The 19,296-nt window shown below is 37.5% G+C and overlaps 1 protein-coding gene across 1 annotated transcript in view; it reads right to left on the bottom strand.

Annotated features, from left to right (window-relative positions):
- Positions 1-2,015: 2,015 nt before the first annotated feature.
- Positions 2,016-19,296, bottom strand: part of bub1 (BUB1 mitotic checkpoint serine/threonine kinase) — a 38,674-nt gene continuing 21,393 nt past the window's right edge. Inside the window, exons 15-25 of the mRNA XM_056445288.1 lie at positions 18,128-18,197; positions 16,561-16,735; positions 16,416-16,488; positions 14,352-15,187; positions 13,216-13,365; positions 11,232-11,332; positions 9,318-9,479; positions 6,780-6,937; positions 4,958-5,135; positions 2,871-2,977; positions 2,016-2,763 (exon numbers count right to left, since the gene is read on the bottom strand). Coding sequence (XP_056301263.1) covers positions 2,565-2,763; positions 2,871-2,977; positions 4,958-5,135; positions 6,780-6,937; positions 9,318-9,479; positions 11,232-11,332; positions 13,216-13,365; positions 14,352-15,187; positions 16,416-16,488; positions 16,561-16,735; positions 18,128-18,197 — 2,209 coding nt within the window. The 3' untranslated portion in view covers positions 2,016-2,564. The remainder of the gene's footprint in view (positions 2,764-2,870; positions 2,978-4,957; positions 5,136-6,779; positions 6,938-9,317; positions 9,480-11,231; positions 11,333-13,215; positions 13,366-14,351; positions 15,188-16,415; positions 16,489-16,560; positions 16,736-18,127; positions 18,198-19,296) is intronic.

The following is a 19,296-nucleotide window of genomic DNA, read 5'->3' as shown; positions in this document are numbered from 1 at the left end:
ATACACTAGCAACATGTTAATTCATACTAAAAACATGCGAAGATATTGTTAGCAACTGATAATGTCCGAGGCTCAGATTTACTAACTAGATTAAAGACCTATCTTTTTAGTTAAGCATACAAACAATGCAGTAAATAACGGTATGATACATGAGTGTGCTCCACGCAGGTGAGCTGGCTTAACAACATCCTGTAAGACACACTCCTACTTAATACACCAGACATTGTGTTAGAAACTCTCATTTTGGGATATTGGTATTGCGGCTGCAAGTGAAGAACGGGGCGGGGGAAATTGGCGCGGGCCCTTGATAATGTCCCCTCTAAATGTATTGGCCCTTAGAATCTTCCTAACTCCCCCCCCCCCAGCGGCGCCCCTGCACGTGGAATAAAAAAGTCGACTAAATTAAAGGAAAATTTTAATTCTGTGGACACAAGAGCACTGAACCGAGTTAGTGGCGGCATCTAGCGGCATTGTGTGGATCTGTCCCGACATTAAAGTACATAGTACTGTGTAAAACTATTAAATATTACTTGGGTCACTATTAAATTGCTAAAGATTGAAATTGATAAAACAAAAATTAACAAATTGTGTGGCCAATGTCAATTATTTATATAAAGGATATCATTTATTATGATTTTTAGAAGTATTGTTTTACTATTATTTAAAAACACACAAAATAAATAAATAAATAAATATATATATATATAAATATATATATATATATATATATATATATATATATATATATATATATATATATATATATATATATATATATATATATATATTTATCTATCTCTATATCTATATCTATATTTATCTATCTATCTATCTATATCTATCTATATCTATCTATCTATATCTATCTATATCTATCTATATATCTATATCTATCTATCTCTATATCTATCTATATCTATATCTATCTCTATCTATCTATATCTATATCCATCTCTATCTATCTATATCTATATCTATCTATATCTATATTTATCTATCTATCTATATCTATCTATCTATATCTATCTATATACCTGTATCCTGCACTATACCTGTATCCTGCACTTGCTGCTATTGCACTGCTGGTTAGACCTAAACTGCATTTCGTTGCCTTGTACTTGTACATGTGTAATGACAATAAAGTTGAATCTAATCTAATCTAATCTATATCTATATCTATCTATATCTATCTATATCTATCTATCTCTATATCTATCTTTATCTATCTATATCTATATCTATCTCTATCTATCTATCTATATCTATCTATATCTATCTATATCTATCTATCTCTATATCTATCTATCTATCTATATCTATCTCTATCTATCTATCTCTATCTATCTATCTATCTATCTATCTATCTATCTATCTATCTATCTATCTATCTATCTATCTATCTATCTATCTATCTATCTATCTATCTATCTATCTATCTATCTATCTATCTATATCTATCTCTATCTATCTCTATCTATCTCTATATCTATCTATCTAACTATCTATCTATATCTATCTCTATATCTATCTATCTATCTATATCTATATCTATCTATATATCTATCTATCTCTATATCTATCTATCTATATCTATCTGTATCTATATCTATATGTATCTATATCTATCTGTATCTATATCTATATGTATCTATATCTATCTGTATCTATATCTATATATCTATCTATCTATATCTATATATCTATCTATCTATATCTATATATCCATCCATCCATCCATCCATTCATCTATATATATATATATATATATATATATATATTTATTTATTATTTTTTTTTTTTAATTGATTTTTTTTTTTTCTTTGAAGGGGGTGGGGGTCTCGTCTTCTTTTTTTTGTCCTCGGCTGATCACATGCCTGGTTTATAAATTAATTTAATTCAAATAAAGTTTGGATACATGACAGAGATCTAAATATATGGTTTTATTATTAATAGACAGTTCACTGAGTGCTCAATTACTGTCACAGAGTCTGAACAGGAGTAAAATCTCAAGAAACTGGAATCAAAACTCTTTATTTGTCCAAAAATGCCATCATATGTGACGGAGTGAGCGCACAAACAACAAGATTTACCAAAATCTACAACACACTTCTTTTTTTTTTTTAACTTAAAATGGCAGCCGTACATTTAAAATGGCGACAAAAAGCAAAATGTGTGTGTGTGTTGAAGAATTACACAGTGCTGGCTCTTGAATTGGGCTGTATATATGAACACACACATGTATGCATGTGTATATATATATCTTTTTTGAGTCCAGCTTCTGAATGCACTGTACACACACACACACACACCTGTATATATATCTGTGTTTAGGTGTGTGTTTGTCCACATGTGTCTGCTCCTGAATGGGATGCAGACTCCCGATTGGGATAAACACACAAACATGTGTATATACATCCGTGTGTGTCCCTACACCGGCTCCTAAATGAGCTATACACAAACACAAATATGCTGATATACCTGTGTGTGATCTAAATGGGCTGTATACACACTCGCACACACAAACAAACGTGTGTATATATACATCGTTGTGTCCCGCGTGCAGATCACCTGCGTGTGGATCGGGCCTCCTCCAGGATCTGCACCACCAGCCGGTTCTTCAGGCTGCGCAGTTTGCTGCTGTAGTTCTGCTGCAGGACGCCGTGAAGCCGCTGGCGGAGGACGCTCAGACACGGAGGAGCGCTGCAGTCAGACACGTTCAGCAGCGTGTGGAAGAAGTCCTGCCAGAGATCAGCGTGAACGTTCCTGACAGAAACACAAGGGCGTTAGGGTCATCTCACGGTCCTCCTCAACAACTGTGTGCAGCTCGTCATCAGCATGTGTGTGTGTGTGTGTGTGTGTGTGTGTGTTACCTTTTGAAGACTCCATTTGTCCTCCAAACGCCGCCTTCCTGTTTGACTTCCATGTATGTCCCAAATAACATACAGTAAACCGTCCCCGCAATGCCGAAATAATCCGTCTGCAGGAGAGCGAGATCAGACAATACTGAGCTGGACTGGACCAGAATCTCACGCTTCACTTCAGTATACAGATCGTTTTAGTACCAGTGTGTTAATCTTGAGGACATCTTTAAGCTGGTGTGCTACAAAACAATATACACATATTAACATCCGAAGCCACCTTAATGGGTTTTTAACGTCACCTCATACTTCAGTTTCTCATCAAATCTTCTGACCAATCAGATGCTCTCTAGTGTCTGACATGCCCCGCCCCCTCCTCATTGGCTGTTCATTTGATGCTCTTGAGTTTCACCACTCACTGGCAGAGCTGGTAGAAAAACTGAACACTATTGGCTGGTTTAAAAAAGGGGAGGGGCTACTCTGCCCGCCCTCTTTTCATGTTTCATTTGAGAAACAATACTCTGAATGTTTTATATTTTGTTACATACAGATTCATCCTGAACTGTTTTGCAGCATGTGAAATGTCCCAAACCGTATTTTTAACTGTCCAAAATGGGGGAAAAAAATTTGTTTTTACTCTCTGATTAAATTAAAAATTAATTCTAATGTTAAATACGCATAAAAACATTCAGGAAAAAGTGTTTTATGTAAATTCAGACTACGAGTCCACATGTATGGACATCATTTTTCTCTAAAAGTACATCGTACTTGCCCGAATAGCACAGAGAAATAAAAAATGCATGTAAAAAACACCTTGGGCCCTAAGAGGTTAAATTCCAGTGAGGTGATTGGCCGTCAGTAGCGGCCAGTACATGGTGACGTCATTGAGTTAAGCATGTCTGTGCATTACTGTGGAATTATGTGAGGTTTCTGGAGGATGGCGGAAGATGGGTCTGAAATACAGGAGACTCCCTTGAAAAGCGGGAGTGTTGGCAGGTATGGAAAACACCCTGCTGAGACAGGGGGGGTTCAAGACCCTTTAATGAAATTTGTTGAATTCAATACTGGTGATATTCAAACTCGGTTTCTGAAACATTGATCAATTGTGCATAATTTGTCAGTGTTACTGTACAATATTTTTAATTCAGGAATTTCTATTAAAATCTTAAACAAAATCTTAATCATTCAAGCACCTGTGTTCGTTTTAAGTGTTTTCCAGGCCTTCAGATTCCAGACTCTTAAATTTCCTGTGGTCTTGAAGAATCATTGAAGACTCACTTTTTAGTCTTGTCTATTTGTGAGGTGTATGTGTATTTTTTTTGATTGATTTTATATTTAAATGCTTTATTTTATCATTTTTATGCTTAACTATTTATTCTGCTATCCTTGTATTTTTATAAGTGTTAAAGAATTAAGCTTTAAAGGAGCTCTACAAAAATAAAGTATTATTATTATTAAAGGTGCAGTAGGTGATGGTCTTCAGAAACGTGTTGTTGTGCTGGTTGAAAGTCTCTTCATAGTCCAATAGTGATTAAAGTAAATATTCTAAATGTGTTTATATGTATTTTTATATTCTGGGTAAGGCATAAAACTAAAAATTGTTCATCCAATTAGAATTTGTCATGCCGATAATTCTGATAAGTAGCCCAAACGGTGTCAACAAATGTAGATTTCACGTAGACCTGCCATTTGCACCTCCCTATATTGTTTACCGCTACTTTGAATATTCGGTCTGAAAGATCATGCAAGTATGGCTTAGTAATAAGTGTAATTCCTGCACGCTGCCTACCAACCACTAAGCATACAGTAGTGGCTTTAGGACAAAAGCTCATAAGAGAATGAGACCAGCCATCCTCACATGCATGAAATATTGCAGATTATGACAAGTTCTGCTACACAACTCAAGACGTGCTCAATATAATGCCGTTTTTTGTTGGTAATAGTATTATAAAAGTACTTTAAAGTTTTCTAACCGGTGAATGACATGATCTATTGGGTTGTCTACTGTCAATGCCAACACTACACAATCATACTAGAGTGATTTCCAACAGACCATGTAACACTGAAGACATGAGTGGTTCAGATGGGAGTGATGTTACCTGGTAGGTCCAGGGTCGGCCGCTCAGCATCTCCACGCACTGGAAGCCGGAGGTCATGCATTTGGCCGTGAACGCAGTGCCTTCTGGGAAGAGTGTCATGTCGATGCTCTGACCCAGGTCGATGAGAGCCAGGCCATGCTGCAGGTTTTCCTGGTCAAAGCAGTCGTTCTCCAGAAACCTGAACACAGCATTCAAGCGGGCGTTTAATACTCTATATTAATTAATCACAACAAAATTTCCAGGTGCAAAATTTTCCGGCAAATGTGGCAGCAAGTACATTAAGGTATATACAGAAATCAGAGTTAAAGTCCGCATGAAGCTGAAGCTGTGACGTAGTTCCTAGAGAAACAGAATATTAAATGAGAAAACAGTGGGCGTGGCTTGTTTTTTTCTACTGCAAGCTGATTGGATGTAGTAAATTAGCGTTTTATCGTTTAGTCTCAGTTCTAGAGCTCAATTTCAGACGGTTTATTTTATTTTCCAGATCTGAGGTGAACTATCTGCTGCTGCTTTCAGTAGTTCGATGTAGCTGAGCTGTCCCTGAGCTGATCATTGTCAGTTTTCTGTTGTTCAGCTGTGAGAAACAGAAGCCGTTTCTAATATATTAATTTCAGGTGTTGGTTAGGACAAAAACTCCTTATAATATGGAGAATAGTCCTTCTATTGCATGCCATTGCTTTTATTTACAACACAACTTAAATCAGCCTTCAGGCTCGATAATCAGGCACACTCCTGTTGGTGTTATCAATCTGGCAACCTGCGCTTGCATGTGTTTGAACCAGGTGTGCAATACCTAGTTCAAACTCCATGGTGTCAAATGTACATACTGCACCTTTAAGGTTTTCAATGCAAATCCAATTAGATCCACTTGTTCGGTAAACAAAGCAAGTCTCTCATATAATATATTTACCAAATAACAGAAACCATTACTTTACAAACTCTATTGTGAATAAACCATTTAAACATTACTGAATATTACTGAAATTATCATAAAAACTGAATGTACATTTACATGAGTAAATAAGCAGACTCAATAGCCGCATTTCCACTATCGGGCCAGTGCGAGCCAGGGCTTTAATCGGGCCAGGCCGGGCCAATAGCCCAGGAGGTTGAGAAATGAGGCCGAAATCATGTCGCGTTTCCACTTTCGGGCTAGTTGCTCGCAGCGCGTCACGCAAACACCGCCCCCAGAACGTCCCCCGAATCAAACGTCACACAACCCGTCACACAACCCGCCCACTTCAGCGGGAACAAAAAACTCAAATTATAACCACAAACACAACCTGGCATCACTACGAGAGCTGGAAGATGGAGAACAACGAAGCAATTGCTTTTTTACTGTTTGTGGTCTGTTGGTGTAAGGCCAAACAGCGATCCCTGGATAAGGACATTCGAGTTCGGCGGCATTTACTTCGAACACAGATTTTGGCTGCAAGGCACAAAAGAGCAGCCGAGCGACGAGAACGACGATAGCAAAACAAATGTAAGGGAAGAAAGCATCTTGTCTCCTCTTTACCTGACAGGAAAACTCCGCCTTTGTACGTAACCCCGCCCCGAAGCCCCAGTTGGCCCTCCTTGGCCCAAGGTATTCGGCAGGCCGAAAAAGGCCGGACGCTGGCCCCAAGGAAGCCCCGCTTTGGCCCGATTACGCCCCGGAAGTGATAGTGGAAACGCGACTGGCCTTGGCTCGCTCGCTTTAGGCGCGATAGTGGAAACGCGGCTAATGATGGGCTGAAAACTGATCTTGCAGCCCTGAGAAGCGCTTGACCTATACAACCATGAAAACTGATCTGGACTGAAAAGCTGATCACTGTGCTCGTACCTCTCCCCCAGCAGGAAGTTGTCAGGCTTGATGTCTGCGTGGATGATATGTGCCGCATGCAGCAGCTCCACCATCTTCAGGATGCAGATGCTGAAGTACAGCACCAGCGGCTGCGGCATCAGCTTCTCACTGCGCCTCTTGTACAGGTTTATAGCATTCTGGAGAAACACACAGCATACATTACACACACATTCACTCCTGTTTCGGCCCTACAACACGACTGAGGCACACAATAGACTACAATTAAACCCTCAAAAACGTCACAACCATTAGTGGCGTGGGGGAAAACAACCCATTAGAATGAATGTATAGAGACCTTATTTGGCGCTTACTGAAAAAGTACATATTTTTCGCTTGATTTAAAATTGAAAAGTTGCTGTGTAATGTTTTTCCACCTCTGACAAGCTTAAAAACCCTGATCTTAAGTTGTATATTCTGCCAAATAAACATAGTGAAGCCGGTAGGTTGACCACTTACTCCATCTAGCATTGAAAAGCACAGCATTTTCGACAGCATGTCGCAAATTGTGAAAATATCCCACGTTTTTATCAGTCTTTTGGCTTAAATGTTTTGTGAAAGTAGCTGTATTTTAGTTTTTGACTCTTCTGAAGCATAAAAATCATAATATGTTTGCAGATATTTCAGAAATATGCCAAAGTTGAACATTCTTGTTTATCTGAAAAACAATGCTGAAGTCAGACATTTGGCTTTGATAATGTGCATTATGTGCCTGAACGTCTGTCTTTGTTTTGGTCTCTTTAACCCATCCAATGCCAGTTTAGCTAATGATATTTCAGCACTCCAGCTTGCCTTGGTGGAAAGCAATGTGCTCAATATTACGAACGTAAACATTAGGTGAGCAGGTTACATTGTAACCCCGTGTCCTAACAACACACAATGTGACGAGATATGCAGTGATGACCAATTTGGCTGTTTGCACCAGACGAAACACAACAGCAATGTAAATACAGCCATTCAGAAGCACAGAATAGTGCACTCACTGCACTCCAGCGAAATGGTAAGGTTTATAATCTAATGAACACATATTAAACCTCTTTAACATGATTAAATGTAGATGCTGAATCACTGATATGTGTTGGTTTGCACTGAGTCTCAGTTCTAGAGTTCAATTTCAGATGGTTTACTTTATTTTCCAGATCTGAGGTGAACTATCTGCTGCTGCTTTCAGTAGTATGGCAATAAATGTGATGTAAAATGGCATTCAGACTCACATTATCAGCATTTAACACTGAATAAAGCACATGAGCTGTACCTGAGCCGATCATTGTCTGTTTTCTGTTGTTCAGCTGTGAGAAACTGAAGCCGTTTCTAAAATATTAATTTCAGGTGTTGGCCAAAAAGTAGGACAAAAACTCCTTTTAATATAGAAAATATTCCTATTGTGTGTCATGGCTTATATCTACAACATGACTTAAATCAACCTTTAGGCTCAACAGTCAGGCACGCTCCTGTTGGTGTCATCTATCTGGCAACCTGCACTTGTATGCGTTTTGAAACTGGAGTGCAATACCTAGTTCAACCACAGGGTGTCAAACTTACATACTACACCTTTAAATAAATGTACATGCGTTCTTGCCTTTTATGTGAGCCATATATTCTTTTATGGTATAGTTTGTTTCACTTATTTGTCAAAAACGTGGAGCAGGCGATTCCCTGAATTTAAATCACATGTAAATTAAAAACATTATATTGCAATACAAAGGACATAAATGATCTGACAGGCAGAATGTAGTTTTATTAAGTTAGAGGCAGTTTGGGATTTGGTTTTAGTGTTGGGAATGTCCCACAGTCACGCACAAACTTAATAACTCTCCCACATTTAGTGTGTTGGCTGATGGCCACACTAGAATTTGGTATACTGCCGCAAAAACGCATTCCTGTCAGAATAAACCTCAACTCACTCACCAGTATAAATTTTATTAGATGCTTTATTCGATGGAAGCATTAGTATTTAGGGGAAACTTTAATGCATCATACATTTCTCATTTCATTTTTTTTCTCAACCATCTTAAATCATCTAAATGTAACCTTCAGTTAAAATGATTATTTTTATACTTTAAAATATAAAATAAAACTGATACAGGACTGTTGAATATATGTGCAGCATTTAAGGCTAATTAATAATAAATAACTCATTAAATTACCTAAAATTGAACAGTGTGTGTTGCGAGTGTGTGTGTGTGTGTGTATAGAAGTGATTTTAAAGTCTAAAAATAGAAAAGCAATTACGGCCAATATATGCTCTTCCTCTAACATTTTTGCATTAATTGTTTGTATGTGTTCTATTTTCTGAACTAAAAGTGCATTTAATAACTTGCTAATAACTAAAATTGGTTTAATATATTTGTATGTAATCTGATAATTATGTACCTCAATGTATCTCCTCTTTTTATCCTTTTAATTATTATAATTTTTTTATTATTATTTAACTTCTTATTTCTCATTTAATCCTTCAGCTTAAGGAATATGAAGTGCTTTTGTTGAAAAACGAAAAAATGTGTGTGTGTGTGTTCTCACCAGTAGTGTGCCGCAGTTATGCAGTTGTCCGATGAGGACGCTGCCGTTGTTGAACAGATGAGCAGAGTGGATGCTGTTATAGAGATGCCTCTCGCTGGGCTGCAGACGCTCGTTCAGCTGACAGTCAATGTAAAACTCCCAGGGGTTCGCAGGCTTCTGCACCTACAAGGAGAACACAGGACGATCAACACCACCATCAATTTGCACATAACAGCTGCACAAATAAGGTTGTATATAGTAATATACCTGGACATAAACTTGTCAATTTGTATATTTGCATTCACTACTTACGTATTTCTTTAAATATATTTATTATTATCTGTTTTTTGTCCTGTCTCTGTAATCCTGTTGCACTGTAGAAGCTCTGTCACCAAAACAAATTCCTCCTATGTGTGAACATACCTGGCAATAAAGCTCTTTCTGCTGTGATGCTGTGTTTTAGTTATTGAAGATTAAGGGCTCCATTCTAACAATTTCGAACAAACAAAGTCTAAAGCTCATGGCGTAAAAGCATTAAGGTCTTGTCCGAATCCACTTTTACTATTTTAAGGATGAAAAATACGATCTGTGCCACGGTGCATGGTCTAACAGGGTTGTGCTTATTCTCTTAATGAGTTCTAGGTGTGTTTTTAGCAGAACGAGCATTAAACCAATCAGAGTCTCATCTCACATTCCCTTTAAGAGTCAGTTGTGTCACGCCTTGAGCATTTGCTATTTACACGGTGGACTTTGTAAGTGTAAAACTGAACACTTGACTAGCGAGAAAACAGTTAAACAAAGCATCTGCAGCACGAGGATAAAGAACGAGCCTCCTCCATTCAGCCTCTTTACTTTCTTTTCACCTTTCCTCTTTATTTTACTCCTTTACTTTGGTGGAGTACGGAAACCGTGTTGTACTCACTCCACTGAACACATCCATTAGCCTACATATTTAATTGTGTTTGTTAAGCTGAAAGATTTGTTCCAAAACTATTTCTAAATTCAGCTCTAATCTCCAGCAAAGGAATAAATGAACAATAATAATGAAGTGTTGTCAAAACACTGAGTTATATCCAAACACACGTCCTGTTCTTATGCTCCACATGGTGATGCAGAAGTCTCCAAAACCCCACATGTGGACAAATCTAAACTTGTTTTTATTAAATAAATCTAAATATGCAGATAACAAATAATACTGCTAATTATAATAATAATAATAATAACAACATTATACGGATGCAGATTGTCATGAATTAACTGAAAGAGCCCTCTGGGGTGAAGGCATGGAGGCAGTGGTTTTTATATTTATGTAGAAAATAAATCACACCCATGAGTCCACAAAGTGGCACAAATGGATTGCCATTTAAACAATGTGGCGCTAAATGTGAAAATTACTGTTGCGCTGGTCTGAAAATAACACCAAATCATGCCATACACGTCTTGCGCCTTATTGTGTGGGTGTATGATAAAAAATAAAAAAAGAACATCCAGAACCAAATAATCTGGATGCACTTGATTGAAATTAAAACCACCTATAAATATGTATTACTTGATTAAATTTATTTATTTATATATATATATATATATATATATATATATATATATATATATATATATATATATATATATATATATATATATATATATATATATATATATATATATATATATATATATATATTTAAATGTTTATAAATAAAACAAAATTATAAAAATGATAAATAATCTTTCGTATTTCTAAACTATTATGTTTAGAAATGTAAAAAAAATAAAGAAATAAAGAAAAGTACAAATAATTTAAAATCTATATATTTTAATCATTAATAAACAATCAAATCCTGTGACTCTTGCAAATACCCAAATTGCGATATCGATGCTCAAACGATATAATGTTCAACACAAGTGTGTGTGTGTGTGTGTGTGTGTGTGTGAGACCTTGAGGAAGAGCTTCTGTGTGGTCATGAGGTTGGTGGCCTGATAGACGGTGGCGAACGCTCCCTGTCCCAGAACAAAGTCCACACGCAGAGACTCTCCAGCTGAGAAACACATCAACACTCCACATTAGAAAGCACAGAGTATTGTCTGTATCTTCTCAATCACATACAGACAATGCATTACTACAACACGTCACCATTTTAAAGCTGAATATATATTTGCAAAGAGTGTTTATATACAATAAGAGAGTTAAAGAGTTTGTAGAGTAATAAAGGATAAATAATAAACAGGGCTCATTACACATTTTAACTACTAAAACTCAGACTTTTCCATGATTTTTCCAAGACTTAAGTAAATTTTTATGACCTAATGATTCATGCAATATCTACATATGCATGGTAAAAGAAAAGCAATGCATGTTCAAATTTATTACAGCAAATCGTAAAACATGCACCAATCTATTTAGTTTCAATATATATTTATATCTATATAAAATTGATTTAGATAATGCTTACACCACGCTAATAATGCAAGAGTATGTGATTGGCAAAGGCAGTAAAAGTAGTAGATAACCTATATTCAAGTATACAGATATCTGCTTTCCATGATTTCCAAAACTTTGTGGGTTTTTCTGTTTTTCCAAAACTTTTTCAGGCATTTCATGACTTTTCCAGGTTTTCCATGACCGTATGAACCCTGACATATAAATAAATAATAAGGATCGTAAAAAAGGATCATAATAGTCCCCTTTCAATGCTATATCAGCAGCATTGGCTATATTCATGGAAACACTTGTATGAATATTGAATATATCATTTACAATCATAACAATTTAAGTAATTTCATAAATTCCTTTATATCATTTTTTATTTATTTAGATTTCATTTATTTGTTTTTAATACTTGTTACTTTATTATTTATTTCGGGGTTTTTTTGTTTAATTTATATGATTTATTTAATCTGTTATTTATTTATATTCAGTTTATTTACAAATTTAATTGCATTTATTTATATTATTTAAATTTTGATTTATATATTTAATTTACTTTTATATTTAATTGTATTTATATTATGCATTTAAATTTAATGTATTTATATTGTTTAATTTATTTTTTATTTATATTCAATTGATTTAAATATCTAATTGATTTATTTATAATATTCATTTCATTTATTTAAATTTAATTAACATAATTTAAATTTAATTTACTCATTTATATTGTTTAAGTTATTTATATTTTTATTAAATGTATTTATATTTAATTAACTTATTTACATCATTTATTTATTTTATTATTAATTCAATTTATTAATACATTTAATTTGATTTATTTACATTATTAATTTTTATTTATTTATATTTAATGAATTTATTTATTTATATACATATTTAATTAATTTTTATTAATAAATGTACGTCTGTGAAACACATTTCTCTAATGTCCCCAAGCCTAAAAGAGGCAGATTCAGAGAGTTATAAAACATTATTTGTGTGGTATTTTGAGTAGAAACTTCACATTCACACTCTAGGGACATCAAAGACTTATTTTAAATCTTGTATCTCGAGCATAATAGTCCCCCTTCAATGCCATATCAGCAGCATTGGCTATATTCATGGCAACACTTGTGTAAATATTCCATATATCATTTACAATCATAACGGTTTCTTTATAAACATGCAATGCACACAGAAATATACGACTAACAACAGCACTGATAAAGTCATTTAAGTTGTTTCAGTTTGATCATTGTAAATACTCTAAACCTAATCCAGAAGAGACCTTTCAGAACATTTTCAGTTAAGGATGAGTAAATAGTAGGTACTGTTCGTTTGGATGGTTAATTAGTAAACATCCTAAGCTGGTCTAATTAATTTAGACCACAGCAGGCCATTACTGGCAGAACTTCATGTCAAAGCTTCTGCACACACCTTCATAAAGCTAACACTGCTGAAACAGAGATTAGAGGGATTAGCAGGACGTACCGATCTGGACGGTCATTTTGGGAGTGATGGAGGGCAGGTGGCAGCTCCAGACGGTGAGATTGGGCTGTGAGGAGAGAGGAGGCTGCAGGTTCGAGAGCAGAGACACGATCAGCTCCTCGTCCCAGGGGTCCGGCACCAGAGGAGCGCACACTGCAGGAGCAAACACATGATGAGATTTATTTATATTTAATTTCATTAGTTTAATTTATTTATATTATTCATATCATTTATTGATTTATATGTTTAATTTATTCATTTATACTACTCATTAATTTAATTTATGTAGGTTTAATTTTATTTATTATATATTTATATATTTATTTATATTTAATCATTTATATAATTTACTTATTTAATTTAATTGTATTTATTTAATGTATTTAATGTAATTATTTAAATTGAATTAAATGTATTTAATTTACTATTTATTTCATAATTTATTAAAGTAATTTATAATTTATTAATCATTTATATTCAAATTATTATTTATAGTTAATTATTTTTATTTATATGATTCATTTTATTTAAATTTAGTTTATATATTTAATTTATTCATTTATATTTATTTTTAATTTATGAATATTTTGATTAAATTTATTTATATTTATTTAATTTATTTATATTATGTATTTAAGTTATTATAGTTTACATTCTATTTATATATTTAATTAGACTTATTTATATTATTCATGTATTTATTTATATTTAATATATATAATTAAATAATATAAATAAAAACAAATAAAAAGACTCTATACTGCTCGGTGAGTGCTGTCTTTCGGATGAGACGTTAGACTGAGGTCCTGACTCTCTGTGGTCGGTTTAACCCCGGCATCTTGGCCAAATTTTGGCCAGGTGGATGCTGCACACTGGTGGTGGATGAGGAGATTCCCCCCAAAAATGTGTAAAGCTCTTTGAGTGTCCAGAAAAATGCTATATGAATGTAAGTAATTATTATTACCAGTGAATAAACTTGACACAGAGAATTATAGAAACCTCACCACCAGCATTTCTGAAGGGTTATTGCAGAGCAACACAAACAGAACACAGAAGTATAAATGCGCCTCTACATGTAAGGTCTGCACTGTGGGTTACGGAGATCACTCGAAGCAGAAGTCTAATTATTATGGCAGTACCTGCTCTGGATGTATCCATGGGGCTCATGGGTGTTCTAGGGGACCTAGCGCCCTGTGGGGGGCTGGTCATGACATCCAGATGCTGTTCTGCTGGCCGCTGTGGGCTGGCAGTGTGTGACCAGTCTGCTCTTGGACTTGAGTGCTCCCCTTGAGTCGCTGCAGGGGTTCGCTTGGGACTCATCAGGAGAGACTCGTGCAACACTTGCAGCGCCTCCACCCCTGACTCCCTCTGCAGGAAAGACCTTTCAGGAAGCAGAACATCTACTTCCTCCATGTGTAAAGCATGCTCTGCTATTGGCTCAGGGCTCATGGCCCACAGAAAGTCTGTTTTGGGTGGTTTCTCTGGGCTTTGGTAGATGCTCCAGGCTCCTTGGACGGGAGGGGGACTCATCATGACATCCAAATCTGGTTCTGCTGCATGTGTGGAACTGTCCATCTGGAACCAGTTGAGTCCTGGAGCAGCTCTGGGGCTCATGTCTGGAATGTCCGGTGTCTCCAATGGCTTTATCCCCGATGAGCGCCTGTGGAAGGAGCTGCTGGGCAGTAGGTCTTCATCTTTGGCTGTTTCCAGGAACGAGGGCTCCTTCTCTGGGCTCTGGTAGATGCTCCAGGCGGGTCTACTGCTGCTCCTCAGGGACTCGTCCTGTGCTCGGAGGGCCGTTTGGTCCGGGAAGGACAGAGCAGCCAGCGGGTGTCTGCTGCTGCAGCTGCTCTGGGCCAGAGAAAGTCCTTGACTCTGCTGTGCTAAAGACACCCCCTCCCCAACTATAGTGCCCTGAGCCTGCATGCTGCACTCAGCCGGCTTCTCCTCTGCTGGGCTCTGCTCCATGATCGGACTGGAAGCAAACGAGATGCAGGTTAGATGCTCCACACTTACACTGTCGCAAATGGCACACTATGCACTGTGTACACACTCAAAACGGCGCTCTAGGCTAGTTTTTAAACAGCAGACGGCGCTCTAGGCTAGTTTATAAACAGCAGACGGCGCTCTAGGCTAGTTTGGAAACAGCAGACGGCGCTCTAGGCTAGTTTGGAAACAGCAGACGGCGCTCTAGGCTAGTTTGGAAACAGCAGACGGCGCTCTAGGCTAGTTTGGAAACAGCAGACGGCGCTCTAGGCTAGTTTTTAAACAGCAGACGGCGCTCTAGGCTAGTTTTTAAACAGCAGACGGCGCTCTAGGCTAGTTTTTAAACAGCAGACGGCGCTCTAGGCCAGTTTTTAAACAGCAGACGGCGCTCTAGGCTAGTTTTTAAACAGCAGACGGCGCTCTAGGCTAGTTTTTAAACAGCAGACGGCGCTCTAGGTTAGTTTTTAAACAGCAGACGGCGCTCTAGGTTAGTTTTTAAACAGCAGACGGCGCTCTAGGCTAGTTTTTAAACAGCAGACGGCGCTCTAGGCTAGTTTTTAAACCGCAGACGGCGCTCTAGGCTAGTTTTTAAACCGCAGACGGCGCTCTAGGCTAGTTTTTAAACCGCAGACGGCGCTCTAGGCTAGTTTTTAAACAGCAGACGGTGCTCTAGGCTAGTTTTTAAACAGCAGACGGCGCTCTAGGCTAGTTTTTAAACAGCAGACGGCGCTCTAGGCTAGTTTTTAAACAGCAGATGGCGCTCTAGGCTAGTTTTTAAACAGCAGACGGCGCTCTAGGCTAGTTTTTAAACAGCAGACGGTGCTCTAGGCTAGTTTTAACACCTGACAGTGCTCTAGGCTAGTTTTTAACAGCAGACGGCGCTCGAGGCTAGTTTTTAACAGCAGATGGTGCTCTAGGCTAGTGTTTACCAGCAGACAGCACTCTAGGCTAGTTTTTAAACAACAGACCTCGCTTGAGGCTAGATTTAAACAGTAGACAGCGCTCTAAATTATTTTTTATTTATATACCGCTACTCAGGGGCACCGTTGGCTGCCACGGGCCCTCTGACAAGTTATCAAACATGAAAGTGAAGAGGGGGGGGCCTTGATAATGTCTCTGGGGGCCCCCTAAATGTATGGGCTCTTAGAATCGTCCTAACTCTATGCCAGAAAACACCTGATTCAGACTGATGTTGTGCCACTCTGTGAGGATGTTACCTGAGTTTAGTGGGCTGTCGGAGGTATGGGGTTTCCTCTGCAGCGCTGACGCCCCTGACCGCTGCATTTTCCTCTGAGAGAAAACAGTCACAGTGAGAGTCGGATGAGCAGCTGTGTAGCAGATGACTGCTTGTTTGTGTCATACCTTGGCTCTGCTCCACGTCCCAGGAGTGTGGAGCGTGAGGGTGCAGCGGCGTGGACACCAGGTGAGCAGACAGGCTGAAGTCACGTGTATGGTTCGGACAAGGGCCCACAGAGACGTTTCGTGCACCCCACATGGTGCTCTCATCTGTGATGAACTCTGTGCTGACTGGAGTCTCCTAATGAAGGCATAAACACAGACACACACAGGCAAAATGATACTGGGGAAATGATTCTGCGATACAGATTGAAATATGTTGTTGTTTAGATTGCAACTATGCAGTTTATGTATAAGGATAATGCCTATTTTAAAATATTTACAATTTTGGAGATTCAACAGAGACTGCATAATCCTTAGAGGAGAAAAACTCACCATAATTTCAAACTACAGCTGATCAAATCATTATTAAACAGGTTAATGCCACTAAGTCGATCTCCCTCTTTTGTATGGTGTAGTGCTGTATTTATACCACAGTAATCTGCTAGTGTTTACTTTGCTTTGGCTTTTTATATGGGTTAATTATTGTGATCTCCCGATTGCAACAGAGAAATGCTGAGAAATCTCTGTAGACTGATGGCATTTCATGCTGTTCAGCATTAAAATCTTAAAATGTGAGCAAAATCAGCTGTTTTATCATCACTTTAGACATTACGCTAGAGAATCATTCAAATACTAGCACTAAAGTGACCTTGGTGAATTAGCAACAGTTTTTGCTGTTCTGACGTCAGCTGCAGATGTGAATGAATGGCGGAAGAAAGAAGTTCCTCATACAAAAGGATTTTTGAGACTCTCCATGTTTGATTTTCTTTTTTATACACACGATTATGCTGTTGAATGGTCAATATCACACTCGAATGATATAAATGCACAGTACTAAAATATATATAGCAGGTAGCTTGAGTAACTATTTGAAAAGATTTAGTAATTTGTAAATCAATTGGAGTGATTTCTGATTGACAACACTGGAATTTCTAACCTTGAAAAATATCGACATTCGATGGCAGTGATCAACTTTTTCTGATGTTATGCCTTTCTTTATTGCACTTCATCATTGCACAGTGAATGTTTAATAAATTAATAATGAATAGACCTAAAAGAGTGTTTTGAGCGTTTGTTTTTCTTTTGTTTTAACACAATCTTCCAAAATCGAAAGTTACATCAACCGTCTGGCAATATTTTGCCTTTCAACTGTATGAAAAGCTCATTTAGAGGAGTCCATATTTAAACTTTGCAGCAGAAAGCTCCCTATGACATGCGGTCACACATGAAATGAGGTCTAATCTCATCTTGCTGTAATCCAGCTATCGCAGTGCAGAGACGAGCATCAAATCATGCTTAATTTATGTCTTTCAGTCAAAAAAACTATCTAGTAAGGAGATCTGCTTCTGGATACCGAGGAGATGGGGCTGTGTTGTGTAGTACCCTCACATGCAACGCTCCTGAAAATAAAGAGCTAAGCTGGAATCGATACCAACCAAAAGCAAGATCGCATCATTTTAAATATTCCAGTATCGATGCTTACCGAAATATCGATATTTTTGACAACACTAATCCAAATTGTGACACTTACATTGGCTTTGGACACTGGGATTTCCATCAGTGCTCGTTTCACCACTGGTTTGTTTCCGGCCTGATCAGACCTTAAGGACAGAGAATGTGGTCTGAGCATCAGGAAAACAGCACGCAGAAACTGTTCACTTCACACAGGGTTTTTACATGATTTCTTAAAGAAAATTAAGCACTTTATAAGTTTAGCAGCATCTGATGTACAAATTACATATTTAAAGGAGATGCTATTTGTTATACAGAGTGCCTTCAGTAGTATACTACAGTATAGCAAGTTATTTTATGCAAAAGCAAGTATACTTTTTATTGAAATATTTAATTATTATCTATTTAGTAACTAATTATTATGAAATCATCACAATTACTTTATCCAAAATATCAGCCCTTTTCGAAGCTAGAAAACACTACACTTACCGGCCACTTTATTAGGTACACCTGTCCAACTGCTTGTTAACAAACTTCTAATCAGGCAATCACATGGCAGCAACTTAATGCATTTAGACATGTAAACATGGTCAAGACGATCTGCTGTAGTTCAAAGCGAGCATCAGAATGGGGAAGAAAGGGAGTTTAAGTGACTTTGAACGTGGCATGGTTGTTGGTGCCAGACGGGCTGGTCTGAGTATTTCAGAAACTGCTGATCTACTGGGATTTTCACGCACAACCATCTCTAGGGTTTACAGAGAATGATAGAGGAAATATCCAGTGAGCGGCAGTTCTGTGGGCGCAAATGCCTTGTTGATGTCAGAGGAGAATGGCCAGACTGGTTCCAGCTGATGGAAAGGCAACAGTAACTCAAATAAGCACTCGTTACAACCGAGGTCTGCAGAAGAGCATCTCTGAACACACAACACGTCCAACCTTGAAGTGGATGGGCTACAGCAGCAGAAGACCACACCGGGTGCCACTCCTGTCAGCTCAGAACAGGAAACTGAGGCTACAATTCACACAGGCTCACCAAAACTGGACAATAGAAGATTGGAGAAACGTTGCCTGGTCTGATGAGTCTCCATTTCTGCTGCCACATTTTGATGGTCGGGTCAGAATTTAGCATCAACAACATGAAAGCATGGATCCATCCTGCTTTCAGGCTGGTGGTGGTGGTGTAATGGTGTGGGGGAGATTTTCTTGGCACACTTTGGGTTCATTAGTACCAATTGAGCATGGTGTCAA

This window comes from Danio aesculapii, chromosome 20 (genome assembly GCF_903798145.1).
Source record: "Danio aesculapii chromosome 20, fDanAes4.1, whole genome shotgun sequence".
NCBI classification, from domain to species: Eukaryota; Metazoa; Chordata; class Actinopteri; order Cypriniformes; family Danionidae; genus Danio; species Danio aesculapii.
Note: the sequence above shows the minus strand (reverse complement) of the source record. Positions and strands in the feature narration are given on the sequence as shown.